The 27795-nt window shown below is 45.7% G+C and overlaps 1 protein-coding gene across 1 annotated transcript in view; it reads right to left on the reverse strand.

The window, feature by feature from the left end:
• Nucleotides 1–26543, reverse strand: part of ADRA1B (adrenoceptor alpha 1B) — a 49122-nt gene extending 22579 nt beyond the window's left edge. The window contains exon 1 of the mRNA XM_025866629.2: nucleotides 25051–26543. Within this exon, the coding sequence (XP_025722414.1) occupies nucleotides 25051–25999 (949 nt within the window). The 5' untranslated portion in view covers nucleotides 26000–26543. The remainder of the gene's footprint in view (nucleotides 1–25050) is intronic.
• Between the last annotated feature and the right edge of the window lie 1252 nt (nucleotides 26544–27795).

Consider the following 27795-nt stretch of genomic DNA (forward strand, 5'->3'; position numbering starts at 1 on the left):
GGGGAGGGGCAGAAGGAGAGGGAAAGAGAGAATCCTGAAGCCAACTGCCTGCTGAGTGTGGAGCCTGATTAGGGGCTTGATCCCAGGACCCTGAAATCATGACCTGAGCCCAAATCAAGAGTTGGCTGCTTAACTGACTGAGCCACCCCCATGCCCCTGATCTAGATTTTTATATGTAAGAACATAGCACACTCCCAGGCTGCTTTCACCTCTCTCCTGGACCACTGCTACGGCCTCCCCAATGGCTTCCCTCTTGAACCTCTACAACCCATTCTCTCTTTATCCACATAAGTCTTTAAAAAACATAAACCTGATTATATTACTTCCCTTTCCAAAATCCTCCAGTGACTTTCTATTGCATGTAGTGAAAACACTGAGCTCTTTTTTTTCTTAAAGATTTTATTTATTTATTTGAGAGTAAGAGAGCACGAACAGCGGGGAGGGGCAGCGGGAGAGGGAGAGCCACTGCGTGGCTCAGTTGGTTAAGCGACTGCCTTCTGCTCAGGTCATGATCTTGGAGTCCCAGGATCGAGTCCTGTATCGGGCTCCCTGCTCAGTGGGGAGTCTGCTTCTCCCTCTGACCCTATCCCCTCTTGTGTACTCTCTCTCTCAAATAAATAAATAAATAAATAAATAAATAAATAATCTTAAAAAATGAAAAAGATAGGGCAGATGGAATCTGAATCTAGAAGAATGAGCAGCATGCAGGACCCTGCCTATGGTCAGATACTAGAGAAATGAAAACACAGGAGCACAACACTCAGGCCAGGAGACAGTGGCTGGTGAGGAAGCAGATTGCCAGGGCTCTCCCCTGGGACAAATGGGGCATCCCAAGTAAACTGGTATCTTTTGAAGTATTTTGTAAAAACAAACAAGCAAAAAAAAAAAAAAAACCCCACCAAAAACCTGTTCAAAAGGTTCAGAGGGAACAGGACCTGTGTGCTTTAAGAAGTTCACAAAGGTAAAAGTGGTCTCTATAAGATGCTGATGTAAATAAATGGGCAGATCTTGGGTGAAGAACCTCATTGAGTGATAAAATCTACTCATTTGTAAGGAAGAGAGAACCCAGAAAAATAAAACTGGGGAGCAAGAGTCACAGAGAGAGAGAATGAATGAAAATGAGAGCCAATTGTGGTAGGAAGTCAGCCACCCAGGTAATAATACAGTGATTGGAAGAAAATCATCACAGAAGTTTAGCTGCAAAATGAGAAAGTTTTCCATTGTGTTTGTTTTCATTTTATCTTTTTTTTTTTTTCTTATGATCTAGGGAAGAAAAGATTGAAAAAAATGGGGAAAACTCAAATGAAAAGCAAATCTCTTCTTTTCCCCAACCCCTGGGGGAAAAAAATCCCCTAAGTAGGTCACATGCAGTATCCTCAATCATCTCTGTGGGGGCCCAGGCTATAGGAAGCATGAAAGAATTTCAAGGCATTACCTAGATAGATCTGGTTAGTGAGAAATGATGACAGGTGACACAGAGAGGAAGTCATCCAACTAACAACTTTTAATCAGGTTGGAGCTAGGGAGTCAGGGACCTTTAGGTCTGGGGCTCTTTTGTCAGGGAAACCAGAGGAAGTAGCCCTGTGTGGATATTTTCAGGGGGGAGGTAAAGTTTAAAAGCCGTTTGTTCTCCCTAGGGGGAATAGAAGAGCTCAATTAACAAAGTATTTGATTATACTTAGGTAGTGTTTTTCTTTGAAACTTGCTCTTTATTATATTTCTCTTTCTCCCCCACAGACACAGAGATGATCTAATTTATGCTTTTATTTCAATATAGAGGGCTTTAAAATTGTTAGTTACACACATAATAATGAATTCTTTTTCTTCGTAAAAATTAAGAACATATCTTTTGACCATTACCTCTAATTCTGAGCTCCTCCTTTAGAGGAAGTTCTTTGTTATGTTTTTGGTGCATCATCTTCTAGTTTTTTTTTTTTCTATGCATTTTCATACATATATACTCATAGAAAATAAAATGTTTGGAATTTTTGTATTTTTGGGATAACATTTCATACTACATGCACCACTATAAGACTTTCTTCCCTCTTCTCTGAGCAATTTGTTTGGAAGATATTTCTTTTTTTTTTTTTTTAAAGATTTTATTTATTTATTTGACAGAGAGAGACACAGTGAGAGAGGGAACACAAGCAGGGGGAGTGGGTGAGGGAGAAGCAGGCTTCCCGTGGAGCAGGGAGCCAGATGTGGGGCTCGATCCCAGGACCCTGGGATCACCACCTGAGCCGAAGGCAGACGCTTAACGACTGAGCCACCTAGGTGCCCCTGGAAGATATTTCTTAATTAGTATACAGATTTAATTCATTCTTTCTAACTCTTGCATCAAAGTCCATTGTACAGATATGTCAGAGTTAATTCCTCACTTGCCTATTCATGGCCATTTAGGTTGTTTCCCAATAAGAATATATTTTTTTAAATAAATTTTTTCTTCTCTCTCTCTCTCTCTCTCTCTCTCTCTCTCTTTTTTACAGAGGCAGGGGAGGAGCAGAGGGAGAAGGGTAGAGAGAATCTTGAGCAGGCTCCACACACATGGGGCTCCATCTCACAACCCTGAGATCATGACTTGAGCCAAAATCAAGAGTCAGAGGCTTAACCAACTGCACCACCCAGGCACCCCATTTTTAAATAACAGTTTTATTGAGACATATCACATATCGTAAAATTCACCATCTTAAAGTATACAATTAGTGGTTTTTAGTGTGTTCAGGGAGCTGTACAAGCATCACCACTATCTAATTCCAGAACATTTTCATCACTCTTGAAAGAAACCCAGTACCCATTAGCAATCACTACCATCCCTCCTCCTCTCAGCCTCTAGCAACCACTATTTTCTTTCTGTGGATTTGCCTGTTCTGGACATTTCGTTTGGTGGCATCAGACAATATAGGACCTTTTTGTTTGGCTTCTTTCCTTCTCATACCCTTTTCAAGCTTCATCCATGTGGTAGCATGAGTCAGTACTTTTTTTTTTTTTTTTTTTGCGCCAAATAGTATTCCATTGAATGCATATACGGAATTTGTTCATCCATTTTTCAGCTGACAGACATTTGGTTTATTTCCACTTTGGGGCTATTATGAACAATGCTTCTGTAAACAGTTGTGTACAAGTTTTTAGGTGAGCATATGTTTTCATTTCTCTTCGGTATGTATCAGGAGTGGGATTGCTGGGTCATAAGGCAGCTCTGGGTTTAACTTGTCGAGGAACTGCCAAACTTTTCCCAAAGTTGCTGCATCATTTTACATTGCCATGAATATATTTTGTTTTTCTTTTTCTTTTTTCTTTTTTTTTTAAAGATTTTATGTATTATTTGACAGAGAGAGAACACAAGTAGAGGGAGAAGCAGACTCCTGGGGAGCAGGGAGCCCGATGTGGGACTCCATCCCAGGAGCCTAACCGACTGAGCCACCCAGGCGTCCCTATATTTTGTTTTTAAACAAGAAAGAACATATTCATTGGGCAAATGGATGTGTTGATTAACTTGAGACATCATCAACCATGTGTGGAGCAAGCTGAGAAACACACTCAGTGCTGTCTGGTAGAACTTTCCGTAATGGTGAAGATATTCCAAATCTGCGCTGTTCCATGTGGCAGCCACCAGACACGTGTGGCTACTGAACTCTTGAAACGTGACTACTGTGACTGGGGAACTGAATTTTTAATTTTATTTAATTTTAACAAATTTAAATTTGATTTACCCCATGTGGCCAGGGACTACTGTGTTGGTCAGCCGAATACTTAATCTCTCCTGTCCGTAAAAACTCACAGTTCCCAAAAGAGTTGCCTTAATTTACCGGGAAAGTGACGTGCCTCCTGGTCTGAATCTCACAGCTCCAAACTAGCTCCTGTCACAGACATTACAGAGAATAAATTCAGAGACTATGATGCCTTCTGTTAGAACTGCACCACACTGAAATTCAGCTAACTCCCAAACTTTTTCAGGGACGTGTTTGGGAAATGGGCACTTTGTGTATCTCCTTTATGCTTTCAGCTCACTCAGTTTAAAGAACTGGCTTTATTGTTCTGTTTCTTACTACAAGAGGAATACATATTCACTGTAGAGAAGCATGAGAAGAAAAAAACGACCCCAGGCAACTACTGTTAATATCTTGGTGTGTATGGGTGTGTGTGTGTGTGTGTGTGTGTGTGTGTGTGTGTGTGTGTCTATACAGAATTTGTTTTTATTTCAGCTTTGGGGACAGGGAACAGAAGTACCCCAGGAACCAGTCTTCCTCCTCACAGCTCCTGCGAGATTTCATCACTTACTGCATTCTCACTGTGTGCCAGGCCCGTGCTCCGTGGAATCAAAGTCTCATGGGGAAGCTGGACATTAAAAACCCATTCCAGCCCAGGGTGACCAGGGGCTGATGGGGGGGGGGGCACGGTGGCTGAGAGCAGAGAAAGCCCAGGAGAGAAGGAGCCTCTGCCTGGAGAGTTGTGGAAGTCTGCAAAGGGGAAGTGACATTTGAGCTGGACATTTGAATTGGAAGAATTTATAACATGGAAGAGAAGGAGAGGGGTGTTGCAGACAGAGGGAACAGCATGTGCAAAAGTGTAAGGGGGGATAAGGTGGGCGAGTTCAGGGAAGGGAGACTGCTCCTGTTTGGTTGGAGGGGGTAATAGCATGGGTCACGTGTGTTTTATCCGCTTTAGTGTCGTCGAATTCTCCTATTTGCCTGACGAGATAAGTAAAATGTCATTCCCGTTTTTTATAGGCAGAGAGTGGAAGCTGAGGGAGACTAAGCCATTTGGCCAAGGTTGCACAGCTTGTGAGGGGCAGAGCTGGGATTCTGGTTTGTGGAGCCCAGATCTCAGTCTGGAGACACGAGGTAGGCTGGAGCCCAGTGGTGAAGAGACTTGCCCGCCATGTGCAGGAATTGAGAAGTTACCTCGATGGTAGTTCAGCACGATCCTGGCGTGACTGGATCTGTGTTTCAGGGAGATCATTGCGGCTGCAATGCCAGGACAGCTTTGGGGAGAGCTCTACCCACACTGTAAGCTGGTCAGCAATTTACCTGGGAGTGGAATCCCTCTCACCACACACACACACACACACACACACACACACACACACACACTGCTTCAGTGATCGGAGCCTCTGAGAATCCTGCACTTTTTGTCTCTGTCTCCCTCCCCCAGTCAAAATTTGTAGCAGCAGGCCCGAATTCTGTGTCTCTTCCAGACCTTGAGGGGGGAGGGGCGGCAGAACCTAGCTCCTTGCCGGGGGAACTTCAACAAATCACTTCCCAGTTTCCTCTTGTGCAAAATGAAATTGTTGGAATTTCTGTGTTTAAATGCCCTTTGCATCTTTAAAACTGTCTCCTAAAAGCAGTGGGACCTATTAAGGGACTTCACTGTGGCTACACACCATGATTTTTGGAGAACTGAGATAGGTGGAGACTGGCTGCCCCCAGATTTTAAGCCTCTTAGCATTTCCTGCACGAGGCCAGAGATCTGGCTTTCTAGGCATCACTGAAGATGTAACAGAACCTTCTTTTGTTTGCAGACTAGGCCAATGGAAGCAAATAACCTAATTAGGACCTCACAAGCAGCTTGCCCAGTTAAAGCTAATTTAATTAAGGTCTTATTAGTTGTTATAACTACTTTTTAATGAAGCTTTATTACATTCAACTACGCAGATCCCAAGCAATTGTATTAAATGTTGGCAAATGACCCATTAGTCTTTGATTTCACTTCTTTTTTGCATGGCTCCCACCTATCCTGATATTCAGATGCCTGTGGTTGATTTGTTTTTTCTTCGAAGCCAGGTGCAACCTTGAAGGCATATTTCCCTTTTTTACCTAATTTCCCATTTCTCTGGGATTCCCTGTACAGTGGAGGTGTATTGGAGTGATATGAAGGATGGAGAAAGACTCCCCATTGGCCTCCCATATTTCCTAATATTTCCACCATTAATCACTCCCAAATGGCACAATTTTGAAGACTAAGGTCCCCTCCTTGAAATGCCAATGGTATTGTGGAAACACAGGAAACCATTATTATGGATTAACATCTTACTGAAGATTAGCTCATAATATTAGCTAATTGGCCAATAAATGAGACTCAAGAAAATCAATCCTGGGAGTGAGTAGTTTTGATAGTTGTTAGTGTGGAGAGCAGGATGGGGAAAAAAACCAAGAGTTAGTTTCTACTATGTACCAGGCACTGGGCTAGATACTTCCACATTTATTATCCTCCATTTAATCCTCTTAAAACCTTGATATGAATGCATTATTATAACTGATCTAATAGACAAGAAACAGGGGCACAGAGAGGTTGAGTCAGTGTCAAAGTTGCACAGCTAGTGAGGGGGAGACTGGGGATTTGAAGTCCTAGGACATCAGGCAAAGGCTTGGAGAGGGTGGCCGTGCAGGGAGCCTTGGCCTCTAGCGGACAGTATCAGGACACTGGGGGTTAAACTAAGCACTTGGGGTTGGGGGGGGTATTATCTGTGGGCAGGTAGACCCCAGGACAAGTGACTGAGCGGCACTAAAAAAAAAAAAACTGGCAGGGCTCACCATTTGACCCTGACAGGGCTGATGTGTTTGCGTTCTCTCTCTCTTCTTCATCAATGGGCAGTGTGCTAGCATCATTAAGAGCATGGGATTGGCCTCAGGCTGACGCAGACACAGAGGCCAGTTCCAGCTCTTTTCTGTAGGTACGAACCTGGGCAAGCTGTTTAAGCTCTCTCGGCCACGATTTTCTCATCCGGAAAAAGGGATACTGGTGTCTTCCTCATATTCCTGTCGTGAAAGTTACAGGCTGTGTGTCAGGCATTCAGCCCAAGGAGAGTGCCAGGGAGTAGCGGCTTCTCCACTTCTAAACTGATGAGCTGTGTGGCTACAGTGGGAGGGCCATGGGCAACAGGAAACGGACCCCTGGGGAAGGGGGGATCCAGTCTGATTAGGTTCGTGGTTCTTAAACTTGAGTGCACACCAGAATCACCTGTGGGGCTCAGGAGACCCACCCCATCCCATCACCTGGGCTGCAACCCCAGTCTCTGATTCAGTAGGTCTGGGGTGGGGGCCAAGCATTGTCATCTCTAATAAGTTCCCTGGCAATGCTGGTGCTGTTGGACTGGGGACCACACTGGAAACTCACTGGATAAGGTCACTCGTATTGGGTGCTCTCTGACCAACACAGATGGTCTTTCCTATCCCTGGGATGGCCATGGGCATAATATTCTGAGTCCTCCAGAGTCTGGGATGAAGCAGAGAAGTAGAGCTCTTCCCCCTGTTTTTACCCTGCTTCTATGATGTTTTGAGCCACCGGGAGCCAGTCCCTGCAAACAGGGGCCAAAAATGTTCACTTAATTATGATGCCTTATTTATTTTTTGCCATGCCAGTCTCTGAGCCTGCTTAGGTTGAAGGGATATTTGTGGTTTAAATGAACCAATTTTGTGGCGGAATGTGCTGATACAATTTGTTCTTCACAGAGAGCAAGGAGGGGTTAGGCTCTAAGTAACAACTTCTAATTCATCTATTAGCCACAAAATTTACACTTTTTTCAAAAGCTTATCACTGGCTTAACAGGACAGATATTCTCAGACATACAGAAGCAACAGTACTTGCCTTCTATTGTTCTTTTTACCAAGAAGATTCATCTCCCTGGATATCAGTGAGATAATGTATGCGAAAGTGTCCAGCATAATGTCTTATAAATAAAAAAATATGATTTGCTATGTTCATTAAACAAATGTTTTTTGAGCCCTTAGAAAATAGTGACAGCATGCTTTTACATGAACGTTTCTCTACTTTGGCACTATTGACACCCTGGGCCAGATAGTTTTCTGTCCTATGCAGTGTGGGATGTTTAGCTATATCCCTGGCCTCTCCCACTAGATGCCAGTAACACACTCTAGTTGTGACAATGAAAAATGTCTCCTGACATTGCCAAATGTCCCATGGGGGCCAGGGGGTAAAGAACCATTGCTTTACATGAGTAATCTTATTTCATCCTCACAAAGACCCAGTGGAGGATCTGTTAGTTGTCCCATTTTAGAGTAGAAAGGAGGAACAGAGAGGTCAAGCAATTTGCCAAAGGTCACCCAGTAAAGGAGCAGGAAAAGAATTTGAACTTGGACTGACATAATCCAGAGTCTCAGTCTTGAACGCTCTTCTTGCTTCTTAGAGTACACATTTGAGAAAGTGTAGGGAGGAGGGTCTATTTAATCACATACATGTATCTTGGTGGTTGCTTCTGAGGAGAGAGGTGAACCAGGAGACAAGTGGGGGCTTTTAGATGTATTTGTAACATCTTATTTCTTAAAAGAAGAAAAAAGATACTTAGCCAATTCAGCAACATGTTAACATTTGTTAAATCTGGGTGGAGGAGTCATGGGTGTCTCTCTTATTTTTTGTACTTTTTGGAATGACTGAAATATCTCATAATTAAATATCAAAATAATTTTAAAAAGAACGAAACACGAGTAGAAATGTAAATATCTTCTGATATTTTCTGAGCATGTGACCATCACACTTGGTACTCTAGTTACTCAGTATTTTATTCTTTTCCTCTTTCTTAACAGAGGGATTCCCCCAGCGTTTTTTTTTTTTTTTTTTCTAAAGATTTTATTTATTTGACAGAGAGAGACACAGCGAGAGAGGGAACACAAGCAGGGGGAGTGGGAGAGGGAGAAGCAGGTTTCCCATAGAGCAGGGAGCCTGATGTGGGGCTCGATCCCAGGACCCCGGGATCATGACCTGAGCCGAAGGCAGACGCTTAACGACTGAGCCACCCAGGCGCCCTCCCCCAGCCTTTTAATGTGCAGGAATCAATCGTATTTTTGTTTCCCCAAAAGGCATAGCTCCTTTACAGAATTTGTCATAATCGTGACAATGTTGACAGGACCTTATAAAATATCTCCTTCAAAGTGGATAGTGTGTTAGAGCCTTCACATACCTTAGTAGTTGATGTTTATGCAATATTTACTAGTGTTTGGCACCCAGCTGAGTCCTTTTCATCCTTCCTTTTTTATTTCTCACAATCAATGAGCAGATGATTTTGGTCACATTTTACAGATGAATTAATTGAGGCTTAGAGAGATGAAGTGCAGAGCCAGGACTTCAGACCTGGATTTGTCTGATTTCAATGCCTTCGTTCTTTCTAGTACTAGAAGCTGCCACTCAAACAGGAGTCACGAAGGACCATGAGGCTGTCCCGGAGAAGGGAAGGTACCAGCCCTCTCCACTGGATGAGGGGGTGAGATGGCAGAGGCAGAAGAATGGTGGCAGGAAAGTGTTTCCTGGTCACGTTCCGAGAATCCCTGGCTGGTCCCAAGCTCCTGGCTTAGCGTCTCCTTGATCTCTGGCCCTGTGGCAGTAGGTCAAAGTTCATCCCGTCTCTGTCTTGTCCTAGATGCTGGTTCCAACACCTCTAGATTTAGTACAGTCTGAAAATAACCCTGCCTCTCCTTCCAGATCAGCAGTTCAAGGCCAGTATTAAATTTCACCCCTGGCTGACCAGAGCCCATTGACTGCCTCTTGAAAAGCTTCCTTTCCCAGCCGAGTCTGCTCAATAGGCCATCTCCTTGCTTCTTGAGCAGTGCTCAATTCAATTTTCAGTTCATGAGGCTGGGATCTTCTAGAGCCAATTTAAATTTTGCAACTAAAATGTGGTGCATTTGCCACGCTCAGGTCTAAATATAGACTGACCACTGCATTCCCTGGATCTGCACAGGCTCCCATGGTAGGGGGTGGGGCAAGTTTGGATGCCCAGAGGAATCCTTCCTTACTAACTCATCCTCCAAATGCCTCAAACTCCTGTTTTCCTGGAGGGTGGGGGGGGGCAGTGTTTTCTTTTATATTGTTATAGATTTAAATCAGGAGCCCTGGAGCCTCGAACCACTGATGTGGACAGTGGTGGGCCTGGCAGCCTTGTGAAAGATCAAATCTGTTTACACACTGTGGGTGACTGCTTTTTGTTCTCACATCCTGGGTAAAAAACCACACATTCCAAGGCCACTGCCTGCTCTGGCCCCCCTGATGGATGGGGTGTTGCCTTTCAAGAGGGCAGCTTGCTAGCCCTGAATTTGGGAAGCGGACACCAAATTAGTTGGAAGGATTTGAAGCTTTCCAGCCATCTTATCACCTCTGAGGGGAAGCTGACTTGTCATGCGTATGCCTGAAACTTCTCCATTGGCAGTGAGAAGCTATCAGAGTAAAAAGTAGTTTCTTCAGCTATGCTGAAACACACTCAGTGGGAGTGCAAATTGCTACACCCTTCCCAGAGGGTAATTTGATGATATATGTTTGATGCCTTTTACCTGAATCTACCTTTTTGATCTAACCATTCAAAGTGGACTTTATCCTAAGGAAATCCTAAAGAGCAGGTGCAAAAAATCCTAAAGGAAAAATGGATATAGAAGAATATTTGTCACAGCTGAAAACTCAAAATAAAGGCACATCAAGAGAGGATGGATTATTCTAAACATACAAAAAGATGCTTAGCCTCATTTCCCCCACATTTCCCCTATCAAGTTGGCAGAGATCAGAAAGCTTGATAACACACTGTTGGTAAATGTGTGGGCACTCTCAAATATCCGTTATGGAAAGGCAAATTGGTACAATCTCTATGGAGGATGATTTGGCAATATTTATAAAAATGTAAAAATTTACTCAGAGTAGTCCACTTCCAGGATTTTGTCTTATAGATGATGTAGAAAATAATGAAGTGTGTACAAGAATATTTACTACAGTGTTGTTTGTGATAACAAAAATTATGAAACAACCTAAATGTCCTTCCATAGAGGCCAACTGGGGGGGGGGGAAGCAGCACAATGGAATACTATGCAGCTATTAAAAAGGATGAGGTTGCTGTACTTATATGGAAGTACTTGTACAGGAAGATCTCCAAGGTACATTATTTAGTGAAAAAAAGCCCAAAGTGCCAAATAGTATTTTTAGTATGTGATTTCCATTAAAAAGAACATATAAATATATTTCATAGAATATCTCTGAATGGCTACGTGGGAAATTGACAACAGCTGCCTCCAGGGAGGGGACGCAGATGGCTGGGGGCCAGTGAAGTGAGAGGGACATATATACTTCTCACTCTACACTTTGTGAATGTGATACCTTGTGTGTGTCTCACCTCCTTACATAAATTGATTGTCATAACTGGATTGGTTAAATTCATTATGGTACCTTTCATTATGGAAGGCAATGCAGCATTAAAAAATGTGAAAAATAGGGCGCCTGGGTGGCTCAGTCGTTAAGCATCTGCCTTCGGCTCAGGTCATGATCCCAGGGTCCTGGGATCGAGTCCCACATCGGGCTCCCTGCTCAACGGGAAGACTGCTTCTCCCTCTCCCACTCCCCCTGCTTGTGTTCCTACTCTCACTGTCTCTCTCTGTCAAATAAATAAATAAAAAATCTTAAAAAAATGTGAAAAATAAATAAAAAAATCAAAAGATTCAGATTTATTGAAATGGCAAGAAGTCGACACTTGATGTTTAGTGACAAAAGCGCTGGGTGATCCAATTTGTATGTACACACACAGACACACTCATATAGAAGATTCTGGAAAGTTCCATAGGAAAAACGTTAAAACATGATTATATGGAGAAGGATTATGGATGACCTTTGCTTTCTTTTTTTATATCTATCTTGCTGTTGTGTCTAAATTATTTTTCGCTACCAAGAGTGACAAAATTCTTCTCATTTTGAAAAAAAATACACAAAACCGAAAATCAACAAACAACTTGACAACATATTTTTGAACTGGGGCAGCGGGCAGAGCTATATCCAACAGAGAAAGGGGACAAGGTAATTTTCAAGTGTCCTAGAGCTGGTGATCACGTAATAGTACATATACACACACGTACGCATATACATGTTTATCAAAAAAATATTAAATGTATGTAAAGTAAAATTAGATTAAAAATGACAAAGCGCAATTTTTTTCTTTTTGGCCATTGATATTTTTTTCTCTTAAAATCATAAAAAAAATGAATAGCCCCATCATAACTCTACTGAAACTCAATTTATATTCTATCACATTTTCTCAATCACAAACAGAATATGTGCTTGTTGGAACACATGAAATAATTCAGAGGTATATAAAAAAGTTAATAATCCACTCTTTTTCCCTTCATTCTACCCCTGCAGGTGATTGAATTAATGGCTTTGAAAAATGGGATTACATGTTACTCTACGAGTTACTTTTTTAACTTAAATATCATGAACTACCCTCCTAAATAATAGATTAGTAGACATAGATCTAACCTATTTGTTGTTTTTAAGCTTTATTTATTTATTTTAGAGAGAGAGAGAGAGAGAGCACATGTGTGAGTGGGGGGAGGGGCACAGGGAGACAGAAAAGGAGAGAAGCTGACTCCCAACTGAGCCCGTGGGGCTTGATCTCACCACCCTGAGATCACGACCTCAGCTGAAATGAAGAGGAAGCGCTTAACCAACTGAGCCATCCAGGTGCCCCTAACCTATTTGTTTTAGTGACACTTTACATTTTACTATATTTTAAATTTCTTATTTATGTAAAATTGAACATAATCAGGCTAAACCATTTAAAATACCAAACGTTCCTTGCCCCAGTGATTCCATTTCTAGGAATTTATCCTGAATATGTGGACACAGACATATATGCGAAAATATTCATTGCAACAGTGTTTGTAGTAGTAAAAGGCCAAACATAACCTAAGTGTCAATCAGTGGGGAAACTGGTAAGTACTATAGGATGCTCCATAAAATGGATTATTATATAGCCGTGGAAAGGAAAACAGTAACTCTATACATTGACATAGAACTATGTCCAAGAAACCCTGTTGAGTGTAAAACATAATCTTCACTATCTGATAGTTTTTACAAAATGATACCATTTGTAAAGGTAAACAGGGGACCCCTGGGTGGCTCATTTGGTTAAGTGTCTGCCTTCAGCTCAGGTCATGATCCTGGAGTTTTGGGATCCAGTCCGCATCCTGCTCCCTGTTCAGCAGGGAGTCTGCTTCTCCCTCTGACCACCGCCCTCCATGTTCTCTCTCCCAAATAAATAAATAAAATCTTAAAAAAAGAAGAAGTTAGTTGATAAAAAGTTGCTACAAATAGTTATGCAAAATAATTACAAAGCACGATGGCATAGTCCAAGTTCCCTGTGGTCCTAAGACTGCATTGTTTGAAAGAAAAATGTGTAGAGAACCTCACATCTTGAAGTACATCTTTATGTCATGTGGCAAGGTTCTTATTTGGGGCTGCGGGGTGGGGTCTGTGAACTTGGATGGGAAAAATCACTTTTTTTATTTTTAAACTAACCTTTGGCTGAAAGTTAGCATTTCCTTCAGTAGGAATGTGGGCAGCAAACCGTAGTAGAATTGGCAGGATTTGTCACCAATAGAAATCAGATTTATGATATCATATTACATTTGTTGCAGATATCTTGAAATATTTGCACTTGTCACTACTTCAAAATTATAGTGGTTATTTATCTGACTTGCTGCTAGATCTTGTTTATTTAATATGTTAATAAAGAAGAACATTTTTTATTCTATCATAGATTTGTTTTTTTCAACATTGGAATAATCATTTCAACATAATTGTTTTCTTTGCAATCCTGTCTCTTATTTTATGTGTCTATAGTGAGAAGGGGCTTCATCAGGTTGCCAGAGGGGCCCAGGGAGCAAGAAAGCCCAAGAACCCTTGTGTTAAGGTAACTTCTGAAGGGTTGGGGACAAGAAGTCACAAATGGATGCTGTCAGGGTGTACTTACAAGCAGGGAGAGGGGCCCTACCACTTTCTCTTGATGCCAGGGGCGATTTATGGCCTGAATATATAAATCGGAGATGTAATTTTGTTGTTGTTGTTCCAGTTGGTGGAACTTCCTTCCCCCCACCAGCTGCCTCCCTGGATCTCTGCCCGGCTGTGCTGGTGGTGTGAGCCCTGGGGCCCATGCCTGCGAATGACAGTAAGCCCGGCTTGCCCTTGGTCGCATTTTAACCTCCTTCTGGGGCATAGCCAGTGTGCTGAGCTCAGCCTCTGAGCAATGCACGTCAGTCTGGCAAGAAACTCTATCTTAAAGAAGAATTTCAAAAATCATGCGAAGTTAAACCCCAAATGCATCCCAGCTTCAGGGGAGCAAGACCCTGTGAGCAGATACCCCTTGGAAAAAGTGAAATGGGGCTCTGTGAGGATTGGTCCCCTTGTGTGTGCTAGAACATTCTGTTTCTGAACATTTGGCCTGAACTGTTCCTTGATGCAAGCTTATAGCACAATTTGTGTACTCACAACAGAGGGGTGCTTGGGGGCTCAAAGGGGGCTCAGATGTGCTGCTGGTGGGTGTGGTCAGATGTACTCTTGACAGAGTCCTAGGAACACAGGCCTGCCAGTGAGCATTCTACCCTGGGTTGACTCACGCTCTGTCATGCCAGGAGTGAAGGTGATGGATGGAGTGGAGGTGCCCCTCCCCGTACAGATATTCCAGTCTGAGGAGTCCTTCAGAGCTCACTCTCCCCTTTGCTCCCCAAATCTTATTATTTCAGCCTACCTCTTCTCTTGTCTCTGCATTCCAGAGATACGTGTCCTTCCAGTCACACCACTTCTCTTGGGTGAGATGGATCCATTCCTTCATTTACTAAGTATTTAAGGTCAGCCAGCCATGGTTTCAGACACTACCTCCATCACTTGTGGAACCAGGGTAAGTTAGCTGAATGAAGATCTAATAATTTCAAATCACCATTTACAGTGACTCCTCTTGCCCACAAAGAATAGACATGTGAAGTTGCATCTTTCCTCCTGAAATTGTTGCTCACTTCATTTTCGTTCTTCTTCTTTCTCCCGATGTTTGAGGCTGTGGGTGCCAGATTCTCTCTTCTCCCCTCCCTCAGGCTCCTCAGTGATCCTGAGGCACTGTTGCACACTCTTCTGCAAACACTCTTACTCAGGGGTTTCACATACAGAGGTACTAGTATCACTCAAATTTTGAGTGATAAATTTGTTTTGAGAGTAAGGGGAGTTATGATAATAATTATCATCATCATCATCATCATGTTTTGGTAACAGACGTAATAGGGGTTGGGACATCTGGTCACTTCATTGTAAAGCAATGCTGTATTACCCGACAAGCAGACCCAGTAAGTCTTTAGAGCAGTAGCAAACCTGTGACATGTCCACTTTTTTGGGAAGTAATTTGATATTAAAGAAATCAAAGTAGTCTTCATGGAATAAACCAGAATGTTGTGGGCCCAACATTTATCTTAGGGCCCCAGATGTGTGTGTGCGTGTGTGTGCATGTATTTTAATTTAGAATTACACTGGAGATGGGAGAAGCATTCACTTCGCATTACCTTGGGCCTCTCTAAAGGCCTTAATCTGGCCCTGCTATGAAGTCCCCAGAATTGTCTCCTCCTCCGCTTCTTCCTCGGGGACCAGGTCTGGCCACATCCCTCCAAGAGGTGAGAGGACCTTGACAAGGGCCAGTAAGGTGAGGGGAAATGGGGTCGGTTGGACAAGGTCTCCACCCAGAGTGGGTGGAATGGTAACCTTTTAATAAAGAATGAAATCGCTGTCCAATTTTTAAGCTCCTGCCTGTGTCCACTCTGGTCTTCACATATCCTATCTTACTTCATTGGCCCCATGACCAGGCCCAAATTGGCATTTGGTTTTAAGAAGCAGTCATGACAATCTCCTTTCAATGTGCCTGTGATCGTTTCTGGGAATGAGATAAGTCATTTAACGCCTCTAAGCCCATTTCCTTATTTATAAATGGGCAAGACCCTAATACCTGTCTGATGGGAAAATGGTAGATAAAGCCTGGAAAGCACTGTATGAATCAGAGCTGCAATTGGTATTTTTACTGAGAGTCTACTGGGTACATGTCTTTAGGCGTGGAGGATGAGATGAGTCAAACCTGGACGCTGTCCTCCAGAGGTCCACAGCCCGAGAGCGCTGCCAACGACATGCACATCATCCTAATCCCCATGGACAGATGTAGCGGGCATGATAAACATGGGCTAGAGGGAGGGATCACTGCCAGGAAAGGCATGGGAACCAAGAAAGCTTCCATGAGAGAGGTGTCCACAGAACCGGGGTTTCACAGGTAGGCAGGATTGGGATATTCAGAGGGTACAGAAATTTCTAGTAGAGAGAAACAATCTGAGCAAATGCACAGGGGAAGGAAGATGCAAGGTGTATTTGGGAAACGACAGCGAACTCTATCTGAGTTATAGTACGCTCCTAAGTCTCCCGTTAAACTCATAGTGCTGCCAATTTACTCATTCAGTTAGCTTTTGTGAACACCTGTGTTAGGCAGAGAGGAAAGATGTGGTCACTGCTTATAAGACAGTCACAGTTTGTAGAGGATAGAGGTAAGTTGATCAGTCACCAGGTTGCTAGGGAGAGCCATCCCTGCCACGCTTGGGTGTGGATGAAGGGCACCTGCTTAGCCTCAGCGTTCCTCTCTCTCTCTTAAAGATTTACTTATTTATTTTAGGGGGGGCACAGAGATAGATGGAAAGAGAGAGAGAGAGAGAGAGAGAAAGAGAAGCAGACTCCTTGCTGAGCACAGAGCCCCACGTGGGGCTCCATCCCAGGACCCTGAGATCGTGACCTGAGCTGAAATCAAGAGTTGGTCACCTAACCAACTGAGCTACCCAGGTGCCCCACGGTTCCTCTCTTTATGGGAACTCTAAGGCCCTGGGAGGGACCACAGGAATTTTCCTCAGAGTTGTATGACTTTGTAGTTTTCAAAAGTAAGATCTATTAAGTGCAATTGATTAGGTTTCCACACCGACTTGCCTCTATCATATTTCCCCTCACATGGGTGTTAGTAAAGGGGCCATCAGCATTTTTGAGAGCTATTAAGAGTTGAGATATATTTCATTTGGGTTCTATTCAATAAATATATGTAGTTTGCAGACTTTTCTTTCTGTATAGCTTTGTCATCTCTAGCCAGTTACTGCAAGGTGGAAAATAGCTTCTGGAGATACTCTCTTGTTCATGATGCTGACTCACCTGGACTTGTGACATCAAGAGGTAGGGCCAGAGGCTGAGTCGTGATATGATAAGTCCTGTGGTGCTGGGACCACATGTATGTGGGTGGCAGAGGTGAATCATGGTCTGAAATATATGCAGCCAGAAACTAAACTCAACTGCCAAAAAGTCTTCCAAGTTTTATGTTTTTTCCTAAATTTGATAAAAGTCTTTTTTAAAAAATTTTATTTACTTACTTGAGAGAGAGAGACAATAGTAGGAGGAGCATAGGGAGAGAGATAAGCAGACTCTCTTGAGTGTGGAGCCTGACGTAGGCCTCAATCTCATGACCCCAAGACCATGACCTGAGCTGAAATCAAGAGTCAGATGCTTAAACACAGCTACCCAGGCACCCCAAATTTTATAAAAGTCTTAAAAAAGTATGTGAAATTACCAATCATAAGTTGGGAGGCTGCAAAATGTCTGAAGTGCCATAATAAAAGAGAAATTTTGAGTTATCTTGCTAGGGGAAAGACCCAATTATTTTTATATTTCTTTATGTTCTTGCCAGGACATGATGCCTCTAGGTCGCCGAATGACGGGCTGCCACTTGCCCTTCCTTTCCTCCTTCTCTGAATAGACTCTAGTTTCCTCCAACTCCTTTTTGGGGTTCCATAAGTTGTAGCTCAGAGCTCCACGCTTAAGAGTACTCCCAGTGATAACGCTTTAGCATTATCCGATTGCCCAGATGTGAATTCAGGTTCTATCCCTCATCAGCTGGGCGGCCTGAGGCCAATCACTCAACCTCTCTGATAAGCTTCAGTTTCCTTACCTGTAAAATGGGATCAATAACAGTGTGCATTTTGTAAGCCTTTGGAGAGGAGTCAGTGAGAGAATGCACAGAAGCACGCCCCAGCCCTGGGTAGCCCAGGGAGCCTGGCACATGGCAAGACCTTATAAATGGGATCTCTTAGTATTATTATTATCAGACGTGATCCGGGAGCACAGTGACTGCGGAAACATCCTGCAGATGCCGGAGAAAGCAATTTCCCAGTGTGGCCCAGCAGCGATCAGTTATTTTTATGAGACACACACACACACACACACACACACATACACACACACACTCACTCACTCACTCACTCAGGTAAAGGCATTTCTTGCATTACAGATCAGAACGGGCCCATCTGTGAGGGCGCTGCAGCTACACCCACACCCGTTGGCATTTCTGTGGCCTGTTTTGCCCTAGCAGGATTCAGTGCCTCCACAAATGGTCCTCCACCCTGTTGTACCCTCCACACATCATCCCTCCCCCTCCTGCCCTTCTGCCCCAGTCCCTTGAATGTCACTGCAAAGCTGAGGCTAGCTCATTATCCATGCCTTCCCTCCCTGGTGCCCTCCTTCCCTCCTTTACTTCTCGCTTTCTCCCCCAAATATTTATTGTGTGTCACCACCAGGGTATCTTCCATGATGCCAGGACTTTAGGAGATCACAGTAAAATTTCAAAAACATTTTTGGTGGAAATAGACATAGGGCTACAACTTGTTATTCTGCCAAATAGGACATTAAACACACAATACATATAGGACTATGACTATCATCACTACTTATTACCATCATTCCATCAAAGAAATGCTATTTCAGTGTCCCAAAATAGAAAGGACAGTCATTTATATTGAATACATTTGGAAAAACACAGACTTTTTCTCATTTTTTTCCCTTATTTTGTCATGAGCCAGTAAAAATGTTACGTCCGTGGGCACCAGACCACAGACAAATGTTCAGAAAGTGCTGCAGTGACAACAGGAATGAGATAACAAGTGCTTACTGAGTGCCAAATGTGGGGTCTGATAGACTCTGCCATTTACTAGCTGTTTGACCTTGGGCCAGTTACCAAACCTCCCTGATCTCTTGTTCCCTCACCTATAAACGCAGGGATGATGATGCTTGCTCTGCAGATGGGTTTGTGAGGATTATGGGCAATACATGGATTTCAGTGGTGAGCAGTGTACCCATTACCTTGAAGAGCTGCGTCTGCAGTACTCATTCTCTTCCTCTTCTCCGGGGAAGCTCTAGTTGAAAGAATTCACCTTCCTTCCTGCCAGCCTTCTGCCTCCCTCCACGTGAACTAGCCCAACGTGGGCAGGATTGGAGGTGCTTCTGGCTGCACTGGGGTAAGCATAAGCAAGTTTTCTCGGCTCTCCATGGGGCGCTTATTCCAGGGGTTCCCAGGCATGGGGAGGACTGGTGCTAGGCTGGCTGCATAGGTATCACCTGGGAACTTGTTAAAAATTGGGATTCTCCACCCCCTCTTGAGAAATTCTGATACATTCGGTCTGTGGTGCAGCCCAAGGATCTGTGCTTTTGGGAAGAGCCCTCTACCAGATGTTTCTGATGAATAGCTAGCTGGTCAGTTGTTGGTCACGGCGCCCAGCTTTTGGGTCGGGACATTCTGTCTACTCGGAAGGGTGTCTGGCAGATCACTCCTAGCATGCTGTCCCGTGAACCCTGATGGCTGGGGTCTGAGGAAGGTCCTGGGAGGAATCCTCTGGGCTGTGTTTTGCTGGCCTCTCAACGAATTATACCTGTACCACCCAGAAACTTCAGAGTCATTCCAGACACATTTCTTGTTCTCACTACCCCTCCTAAATCATATAACCGACCCCTCCCCAAGTCCTTGAATCTGTCCATTTCTCTCCACCTTCACTGCCCCCAGCCAAGTCTAAATTACCATCAGCTCTCCCTGGGCCTGTGGCCTCCTAACCGCCATGCCTCGGACTCATGCTCCACACAGAGGCCTGATTCATTGTTTCAAGACATAACTCAGATGTTATCTCTTGTCTGCTTCAAATGCTTCAGCAGTGGCCAGTGTAGCTTAGGATAAAATCTTAAGTCCTTGATGGGGCCTAAAATCCCTGCATGGCCTGGCCTCTGCCCACACCTGTAGCCCTGACCTGCACCTGCAACCCCCCTCCTAGCCTTGCTACTTCCCCACCAGATCCTGCCTCAGGTCTCTCAGGCAGGCCCTTCCTTCTGCCCGGACCCTCTCCTTCTACCTGCAGCCTTCACTGAGTTAGCTCCTCCACACCATGTCACTCAGGAGCCCCTGTGATATGCTGGCTCTTGTTATTTACTTTTAATAGCATCTCACCCCTTTACTTTCAGGTTGTTTGTTACAATTTGTGGTCGTGTTTATTTGTGTGCATGTGATTTTCAAATGATCTGTGTTTCCCACTAGAACTAAATCCTCTGAGGACGTGGAACATAGCTGTTTTGCTCACCACTGTATTTCTAGCACAGTACCCAGACACAGTAGGCATCCAATACATATTTATTCAATGAATGAATGAATGAATGAGTCAAGACGTAGAGCCAGATTCTCAGATGGAGGGAAGGTCCCTCTTTTTCCTCTGGCTGGGGTGATGAAAGGCCCAGCGTCAGGAGACCCACATCCTACACAGTGCCAGAGGTGTGGAGCAAATCTAGCCCTGAGCTAGAATGTGGATGACCTTCCCTGACATTTTCTGGGTGAGTCTTTTTGCAGGGGTGAGTGGGGAGCAGAAGAAAGACAGGGCTTTGTAACAGAAGTACAATACCCAGCTTTTGACAAGGTGGCTCTGGAGTTTCGGAGCACATTTGTTATGAGAGCAGATTGGAACCAGGGAACAAGAAGGCCAGACATCTCCTAGCTGCAGTCAGTGGAACAGCTATGTGCCTGTCTTGACAGACCAGGATTCAACCCCTGGCTCTATCATTTACTTGCTGTGTGACCTGGGGCAAGAAGACTAACCTCTCTGAGCTCCTGCGTATTCATCTTTAGAGAGGGAGCAATTATTCTCCCCTGTCAGGGCAGCTGTGAGGATTAATGAGATAATGTCTGCAAAGAGCCTAGAAGAACGTCTGGCACATAGTACCTGCTTCATAAAAATATGATCTCACGAGGCTGTAAACATCCTGCAGACAAAAGCCATGTAGCACATAGTAGGTGTGTTAGAAGTCTTTATTAATGAATTCATAAATGGTTGAATGTATTTTCCTTCAGAAGGACTTTCCTTTTCCAGGAAGGATTCCCTGCGTATAAAAATTTCTCCCTCACTCAAGCCAATTGCTTTCTTTGTGAGCACCTCAAATCCCTGTGTTTCAAAACCTCAGAGCTGAAGGGTTAGTCTGTGTATTTGTGGGGGTGGCCCTGTCCTGAGTCATCTCTGAGACCCTCACCCTTCCCTGTGCAGGAATTCATCAGCCCCGATTTGAATGAGAGGACTAGAGACACAAATCAATGGAGAAGAGGGATTCCTATTTGGTCCCGGTACTATGAGAACACAACTGTTTCTTTGAAATTGACCTTCATTTATTTGGAGGGGAAAGCAGTTAGTTCAATAATGGCTTCCTGGTGCCTTTCAGCATTTTAAAAGACGGAAGAAAGATCTGGAGTGAGGCAAGGTTCCAGTGTTTTCTAAGCAACGCACTAAACCCAGCTACCAGTTGGCTGCTCAGCACTCCCTGCTATCCGTGCACCGCCCCCCAACTCCAATCTATCCCCACAATGCAATGCACATTCTTCAGTAGCCCAGCCACTCCGAGACCCTGACCAGGTCTTCCCCAGGTGGGTAGGAGCCAGCCTTCACTCTAATGCCTGGCAGCGGAAGATTCCTTGGACATCTTGCATATGGCCCACTGAGTAGAAACGCTGCTGTATTATATTCCAATTATTTCCTGTCCCTCCATGGCCCACTACCAGGGGCTGAATAAAGAGGTCCTTGTTTGGTGGAGTCCATCCCTGCTCCCGAGTAAGTGAGAGCTGATCCCTGGCCTGACTTGGTCTGAGGCCACAGGGGAGGAGGTAGGGAGGGTGTTACAGGTGGGGAGAGCTCCACAGGAGATGAGGGGCCCAGCCCCACAGGCAGCCCAACCCTGTTCCCAAAAATAAAAATAAGGGAGGAAGGAAAACAAATGGGGCCCCTGCCCAGGACCATGCAGAGGGCATGGCTATTTTCCTTCCTTCCCAGGAGGGATCCCAACCCTTCTCTCCCACAGAGAAGACAAACACAGCTATGGAAATCTCATGCCATCCAGGCACCTGGAAGTCTGTCGCTAATTGGAAGTTCCTTCTACCTGCATTTCCCAATGACTATCTCCCCCTAGATCTGCTTTCTCTCCTTGTGAGCGAAAAGCAGTTAATGGAAAATTTTGAATTTGGAATCTTATTCAGACTCCAAAAGAGTTACTGTTCTACATCATGCTCCCATTGTTTGGGTGTTACTTGAACTCAGGGGAAGCAGAAAAACCCACATCTCCATTTTGCTGGGATGGTCTTCCTAAATGATTAAGAACATGCTAATTAAGCACCTAATCTGTTTGAAGCTCTTGAGTACCTTTCAAAGTCCATCCCAAAGCCAAGGCCTGGAGTCCATATTTCTTACCTGCCAAGGCTTGGGCAACCAAGGGAGAGGATGCAGGCAGAGTAGCTTAGGGACAGCACCTGGGGACATCTCTGGGAGATGGTGGCAGGGCTATTCAGACAGGTTTCACGGCAGAAACAAGAGGAGGGGAAACAAGCTCTGAGAGCAGGCCATGGAAGCCAAGGACCTGAGATATTCGGGGGTTATGGTCTCAGACAGTCACGAACAGAAAGGGAGGAAAAGCAGAGATAGGGTGAATGAGAAGAAGCTGAGGGTGAGTTTGAAGAGCAGGACCCACAGAGAAGCCACATCATCCTGCACCACCGAGTGCCTGGGGAAGGGCTAAGCTTTGCAGCATTTGAAACCTTGGGGTCCAGGAGGCTGGGGCCCGAAGGGAGCTGAGAGACCCTCTGGCCAGTGATTCTCAAAGCCTCGTCTGTGGACCTCCCCTTCAGAATGACCTGGTGGGCTAAACATGAGGATTCCTGGAACCCATCCGATTTGCTGAATCAGATTACCTGTGGATTATGTTTAAGAAGCTGAATGTTTATCAAGTTCCACAGATGATTCTGATCTTTAATAAAGTTTGAGAGCCCTTGATTTAGTCCAACCCTCTTGTTCCCTGGAAGTGAGATCTGAAGTCCAGAGAGGTAAAGCAACAAGCCTAGGGTAACAGAGTGGACTGATGGCAAAGCTCACATGAGAACTCTATTGCCCTTGATCCCCAGGGCAGTGCTCTTTCCATTTCGGCATGCAGGCAGCCTCTTCACCTGTTTGGACCTGTTTCCATTGCCCCCTAAAGTGAAAGCTTGCATCTTTGATCCATTCCCTGCATCTTGCTGGGGCCTTCTCCTTCCTGAGGATGCTCTGGTCATAGCCTCTGCAGGCTGGGGGGGGGGGGCAGAGGCAGAAGGAAGAAAGGAGAAAAACTCCGTTCTAAGCCTTTAATAATAGGTGTGGGATTGGCCAGTGAATAGAGAAGGAGAAACACAGTTATAACTGAGGGGCAATTGGGATTTGGTTTGTAGTACGAAGCTAACTTTCATTGAGCTTTTGCTGTTCACCAGACACTGCATTAAGTCCTTTCCATGCATTAGTGCAAACCCCATGAAGCAAATAGTAATTAGCCCTATTTTGCCGATGGAGAAACTGAGGCTCACAGACTGGTGGTCCATAGCTAAGGCATGACCAAATCACTTCCACATACAACCATGATCTTTATATAGCCCAAAGCAGTGTGAACTGTTACCCACTTTAACCCAACAAGTTTGCAAAAGGACCCTAAGACCTTGGGAAAAAAAGAAAGCTTCTCTGCAGTGAGATGTGACCACTCTGGGGGTGGGGTGGGGAGGTACAGCTTCAAACGCTTCCCACGTAACAGACTAAAAATATTTCTAAAAGGCATTAACTTGCAAGCCTGCCTCAGAAATGACAACATGGAGAGTAGGTTAAACACCTTTTTTCCTTTATCTTTTTTAAATGGAAACTCCTGATGTCAATTTGCTTTCTTTCCATTTACCCTTTTCTGGTGAAAGCAGTGTGTCTGCAGAATTTTAGTTATTTGAGGGATTTGCTTATGTTCGGTTCTAACGGAGCCCCGGGTGTCATTGCAGGCATATATGGTCCATGGCATGTGGCAGCCGTTACCTCTTCTGATATCATGGCACATGACTTTGGAATGATCGCCTCCCTCCATTCATTTTCTGGAGTGTCCCCCAGGGATGGGAGAGGAAACCACAGTAGATCAGTGCCTCAGAAAAGGGACAAGTGTTTCCCAAGCCATGTGGACAGCATGTCACGGTACCCTCCTCTAAGTTTCCCTCCTAACCAGACCTTGTCTTCTTAGGAAAAATCAGGAAGCTTTTTGAACAACTTAGTGAGACCTCTAAACAAAAGAAGATGGACATATTTGTATAGGAGAGGAAGAACTCAATTTCATCCCAGCACGATTTGGTGTCTGGCAGCCTAAGGTGAGGGACCACTGTGATTTAAATCTGGGTATTCCATGAATCATCAGAGTTAGGAACATTTTCGGGTAAAAACTGAAAACATGTGACCCTCTGTCTTCCTTCTCTTTCAACTCTCAAGCTTTAGATAACTCAAAGGCTGACTGGGGCGACGTGGCTGTTAAAATGTTCTTCCTAACTCATAACGAAGGCAGTACACTGAGGTGAGAGCAAGCAGTGAAGGGAGGAGGGGAGGACGCAGCCTCTGCAAAGCTCATGGGGAGCGTGGGTCTCTGCAAGAGCCCTGGAAATGCTGAATGAAAACTGCCTTTCTGCGTACGAGCTGCCTGCCTGCTTCCCAAATGCCGTGACTGCGGTAACTACAAACTATTTTGTATGCTGCATTAGTGACGCTGCCTTAGCCGGCACATCACTACTACTGAGATAACGCTGGTGTGATGTTCAAGTCCAGTGTCCTTCTTAATTATTAAACTGACGCTGTTGAATGAGTCATTCCACGTACCAGATTTTCCTCCTGTCGTTCTATTTCAAGGGACTAGCACCTTACTTAGTTTGTTCCACTCACACCTGAGTTGGTTCTTAGCCAGCTTACCCAGTCTGCAAAGCCTTTGCAGAACAAACAGTATTCTCCACTCTCCAAACACACACAGACTGCATAAAAAAACAAAACCCACAAAAAACTTTACAGTAAGCTCAGCAGCAGACCGGAGATCTGAAAATACCCAGTTCCCCTCTGCCAGTCCCCAACTTACCGAGTGGTAGAGCGATGAAGAAGGGTAGCCAGCACAAGATGAACATACCGACCACAATGCCCAAGGTCTTGGCTGCTTTCTTTTCCCTGGAGAACTTAAAAAGTTTGACAGCTATGGAACTCCTGGGGTTGTGGCCCTTGGCCTTGGTACTGCTGAGGGTGTCCTCATGAAAGTTCTTGGAGTGGATCCTCAGAGTCAGCTCCTTGGAGTTGGACATCTCTTTCATGACTCCGGCCTCCAGGTTCTTGGTGGTCCTCTTGGCAACGATGTAGACTCGACAGTACATGACCAGAATGACTGCCAGAGGGATGTAGAAGGAGCCCAGGGAAGAGAAGAGGGCATAGAAGGGTTCTTCAGTGACCCCACATTCCTTGTCATCGTTGGGCGCTGGCTCCTTCCACCCAAGGAGGGGCCCGATGGAGATGACCGTGGACAAGACCCAGACACTGAGGAGCGCCAAGATGGCCTTCCTCCGGGTGACCAGCGTGGGGTACTGCAGGGAGTAGCGCACCCCAATGTAGCGATCGATGGAGATGGCGCACAGGCTCAGAATGGAGGCTGTGCAGCACAGGACATCCACGGCGGCCCAGATGTCACAGAAGATCCGTCCCAGCACCCAGTAGCCCAGCACCTCCAGGGTGGCCGAGAAGGGCAGCACGGTGAAGCTCAGCAGCAGGTCGGCAATGGCCAGGTTGACGATGAAGTAGTTGGTGGGCGTGCGCAGGTGACGGTTGCAGGCCACCGACAAGATGACGACGATGTTGCCCACGATGGCAAAGAGGATGAAGGCGCCCAGCACCAGGCCCACGGAGATGGCCCTGCTGACGTCCAGCTGGGGCAGTGTGGAGTTGCTCGAGGTCTGGTTGGGGCCAGTGAAGTTGGCATTTTTCAACTCGCCCCAGTGGGCAGGTGCTGATGTGTTGTGGCCGGTGTCCAGATCGGGATTCATTTTAGAGTCGGCCCTCCATAGCCTGGGGTGAGCGGGCTGGAAGGGCTGCGGCCAAGCTCCTCAGCTGCCCTGCAACTTTGCTTCGCCCGCGGTCTTCTTCCCAGAGGCGCCCTCCGGGCGAGGAGTCATCTCCCCTGCCCGGGGCAGCCCAGCCCGGCGGCGCGTCTCCTGCCTGCCTGCACCGAGCCTCCCGCTCGCCGGCTGTCAGAGGGAGGCGGCGGCGAGAGGGGCAGAGGCGGCAGCTCCAAGTTTAATGGTCCACGTCAGGCGCGCCGGGCCGGGCGGGCGGGCGGGGAGCGGCGGGGAGGGGCGCGGGCAGGGGGCGCCCGGCTCGGCCCGGCCCGCGGCGCGTGTGCGGGCGGCGGCGCCCAGCCCAGCCAGCGCCGAGGAGGGTCTGCTTGTAATGAGCCGCCTCTGGGCTGACTGCACGGCGGTGACATCAGGCGGGGGAGCCCGGCGCCCTGACTCGGCGCGGCACTAGGGGGCAATGCGGGTCCAGCGAAGGCGCCCGCAGCCCCGACGTCGCCGCCCTGGGCAGCCCCGGGGGGCCGGACGCGCGCCCCCCCCACCGCCACCCCGCTGCCCGCCCCCCGCCCCCCCACCAACCGACGCAAGCCTCGGGCTAGGAAAGCGGTTAGGAGCAACCTGAGCGTGGGGACCCCCGTCCCCCACCCTGAGGTGGCCCGCTGGGATTCTTACCCCTTCTAGTCTCCCTTCAGTCTCAGAAGTGGCATGGGGTGTTTGCCGCTAATGGGGGGCGTCTGGAGTCAGCACCCAGATTTAGGGGGATATGCAACTTGTGTGGCGCCTAAAGGGATTGCAAGGTTAGGCAGGTGAGAGGGATTTGAGTCAGATGTGAGACATTCCCCACCCCTTCCCGCCTTTACCTCCTGGTGAAACCTCTCTGGTCTGGTAATAAAGTCCAGAGGCTTCTCTTCATTCGTTTATTCACTCATTCACTCACTCACTCACTCACTCACTCACTCACTCACTCACTTATTCATTCAACAAATTGTTAACGAGTCCCCACTGCCTGCACTGGGGGCATAGCAATTGAACCAAGGAGACAAAGACCCCTGCCCTCCATGAGCTTACACTCTACTGGGAGGAGACAGATAATAAATAAGCCAATTATGAGGTGTGTCCTATGCTGACAGGTGTAACAGAAAATAAAGCAAGGAGGGGGAAATGGAATGGGGTGTGTGTATGTGTGTGTGTGTGTGTGTGTGTGTATGTGTGTTGTGGGGAGCGGTATTTGAAATTTTAAATGTCACTGAAATGATAAGTTTGAGTCAAGACCTGAAAGAAATGAGGGACGAGTTACTAGGCTATATGGGGTGAGGGGGGTGGTGGTGGTGGCTGCGAAAGAGACCTCCAGGCATTTGGGGAAGGGACTTGCGAAATCTGGATTATTTATTGATTTTTTTCCTTTTCTGTCTGATATTCATGTTGGACATTCAGTTATAGGGACACGCTCCTAAAGGTGGGCATATGGTACTTAGGAGAGAAGATATGGGCTGAGGGAGAGCCTTATGGTAGTTGACATTTATTCAACACTTATTATGTCCCAAACAGTGCGCTAAATACATTTTGCATTTTCTCATAATTCTAAGAAAGAAGGGCTATTCTCATCATCATTTCCATTTTGTGGATGGGACAAGGTACAGCGAAGTTTAACCCTTTGCCCAAGTCCACATAGCCATCATGGAGAGAAGCTAGGAACTTGATCCAACTGCAGGTCTATCTAAAGTTGAGCACTGAGCAGCTGTGTCACACTTTTCTCCTGGAAGCACTGG

This window comes from Callorhinus ursinus, unplaced genomic scaffold (assembly GCF_003265705.2).
Source record: "Callorhinus ursinus isolate GAN/ISIS: 27379988/994484 unplaced genomic scaffold, GSC_fseal_2.0 scaffold3, whole genome shotgun sequence".
Classification (NCBI taxonomy): Eukaryota; Metazoa; Chordata; class Mammalia; order Carnivora; family Otariidae; genus Callorhinus; species Callorhinus ursinus.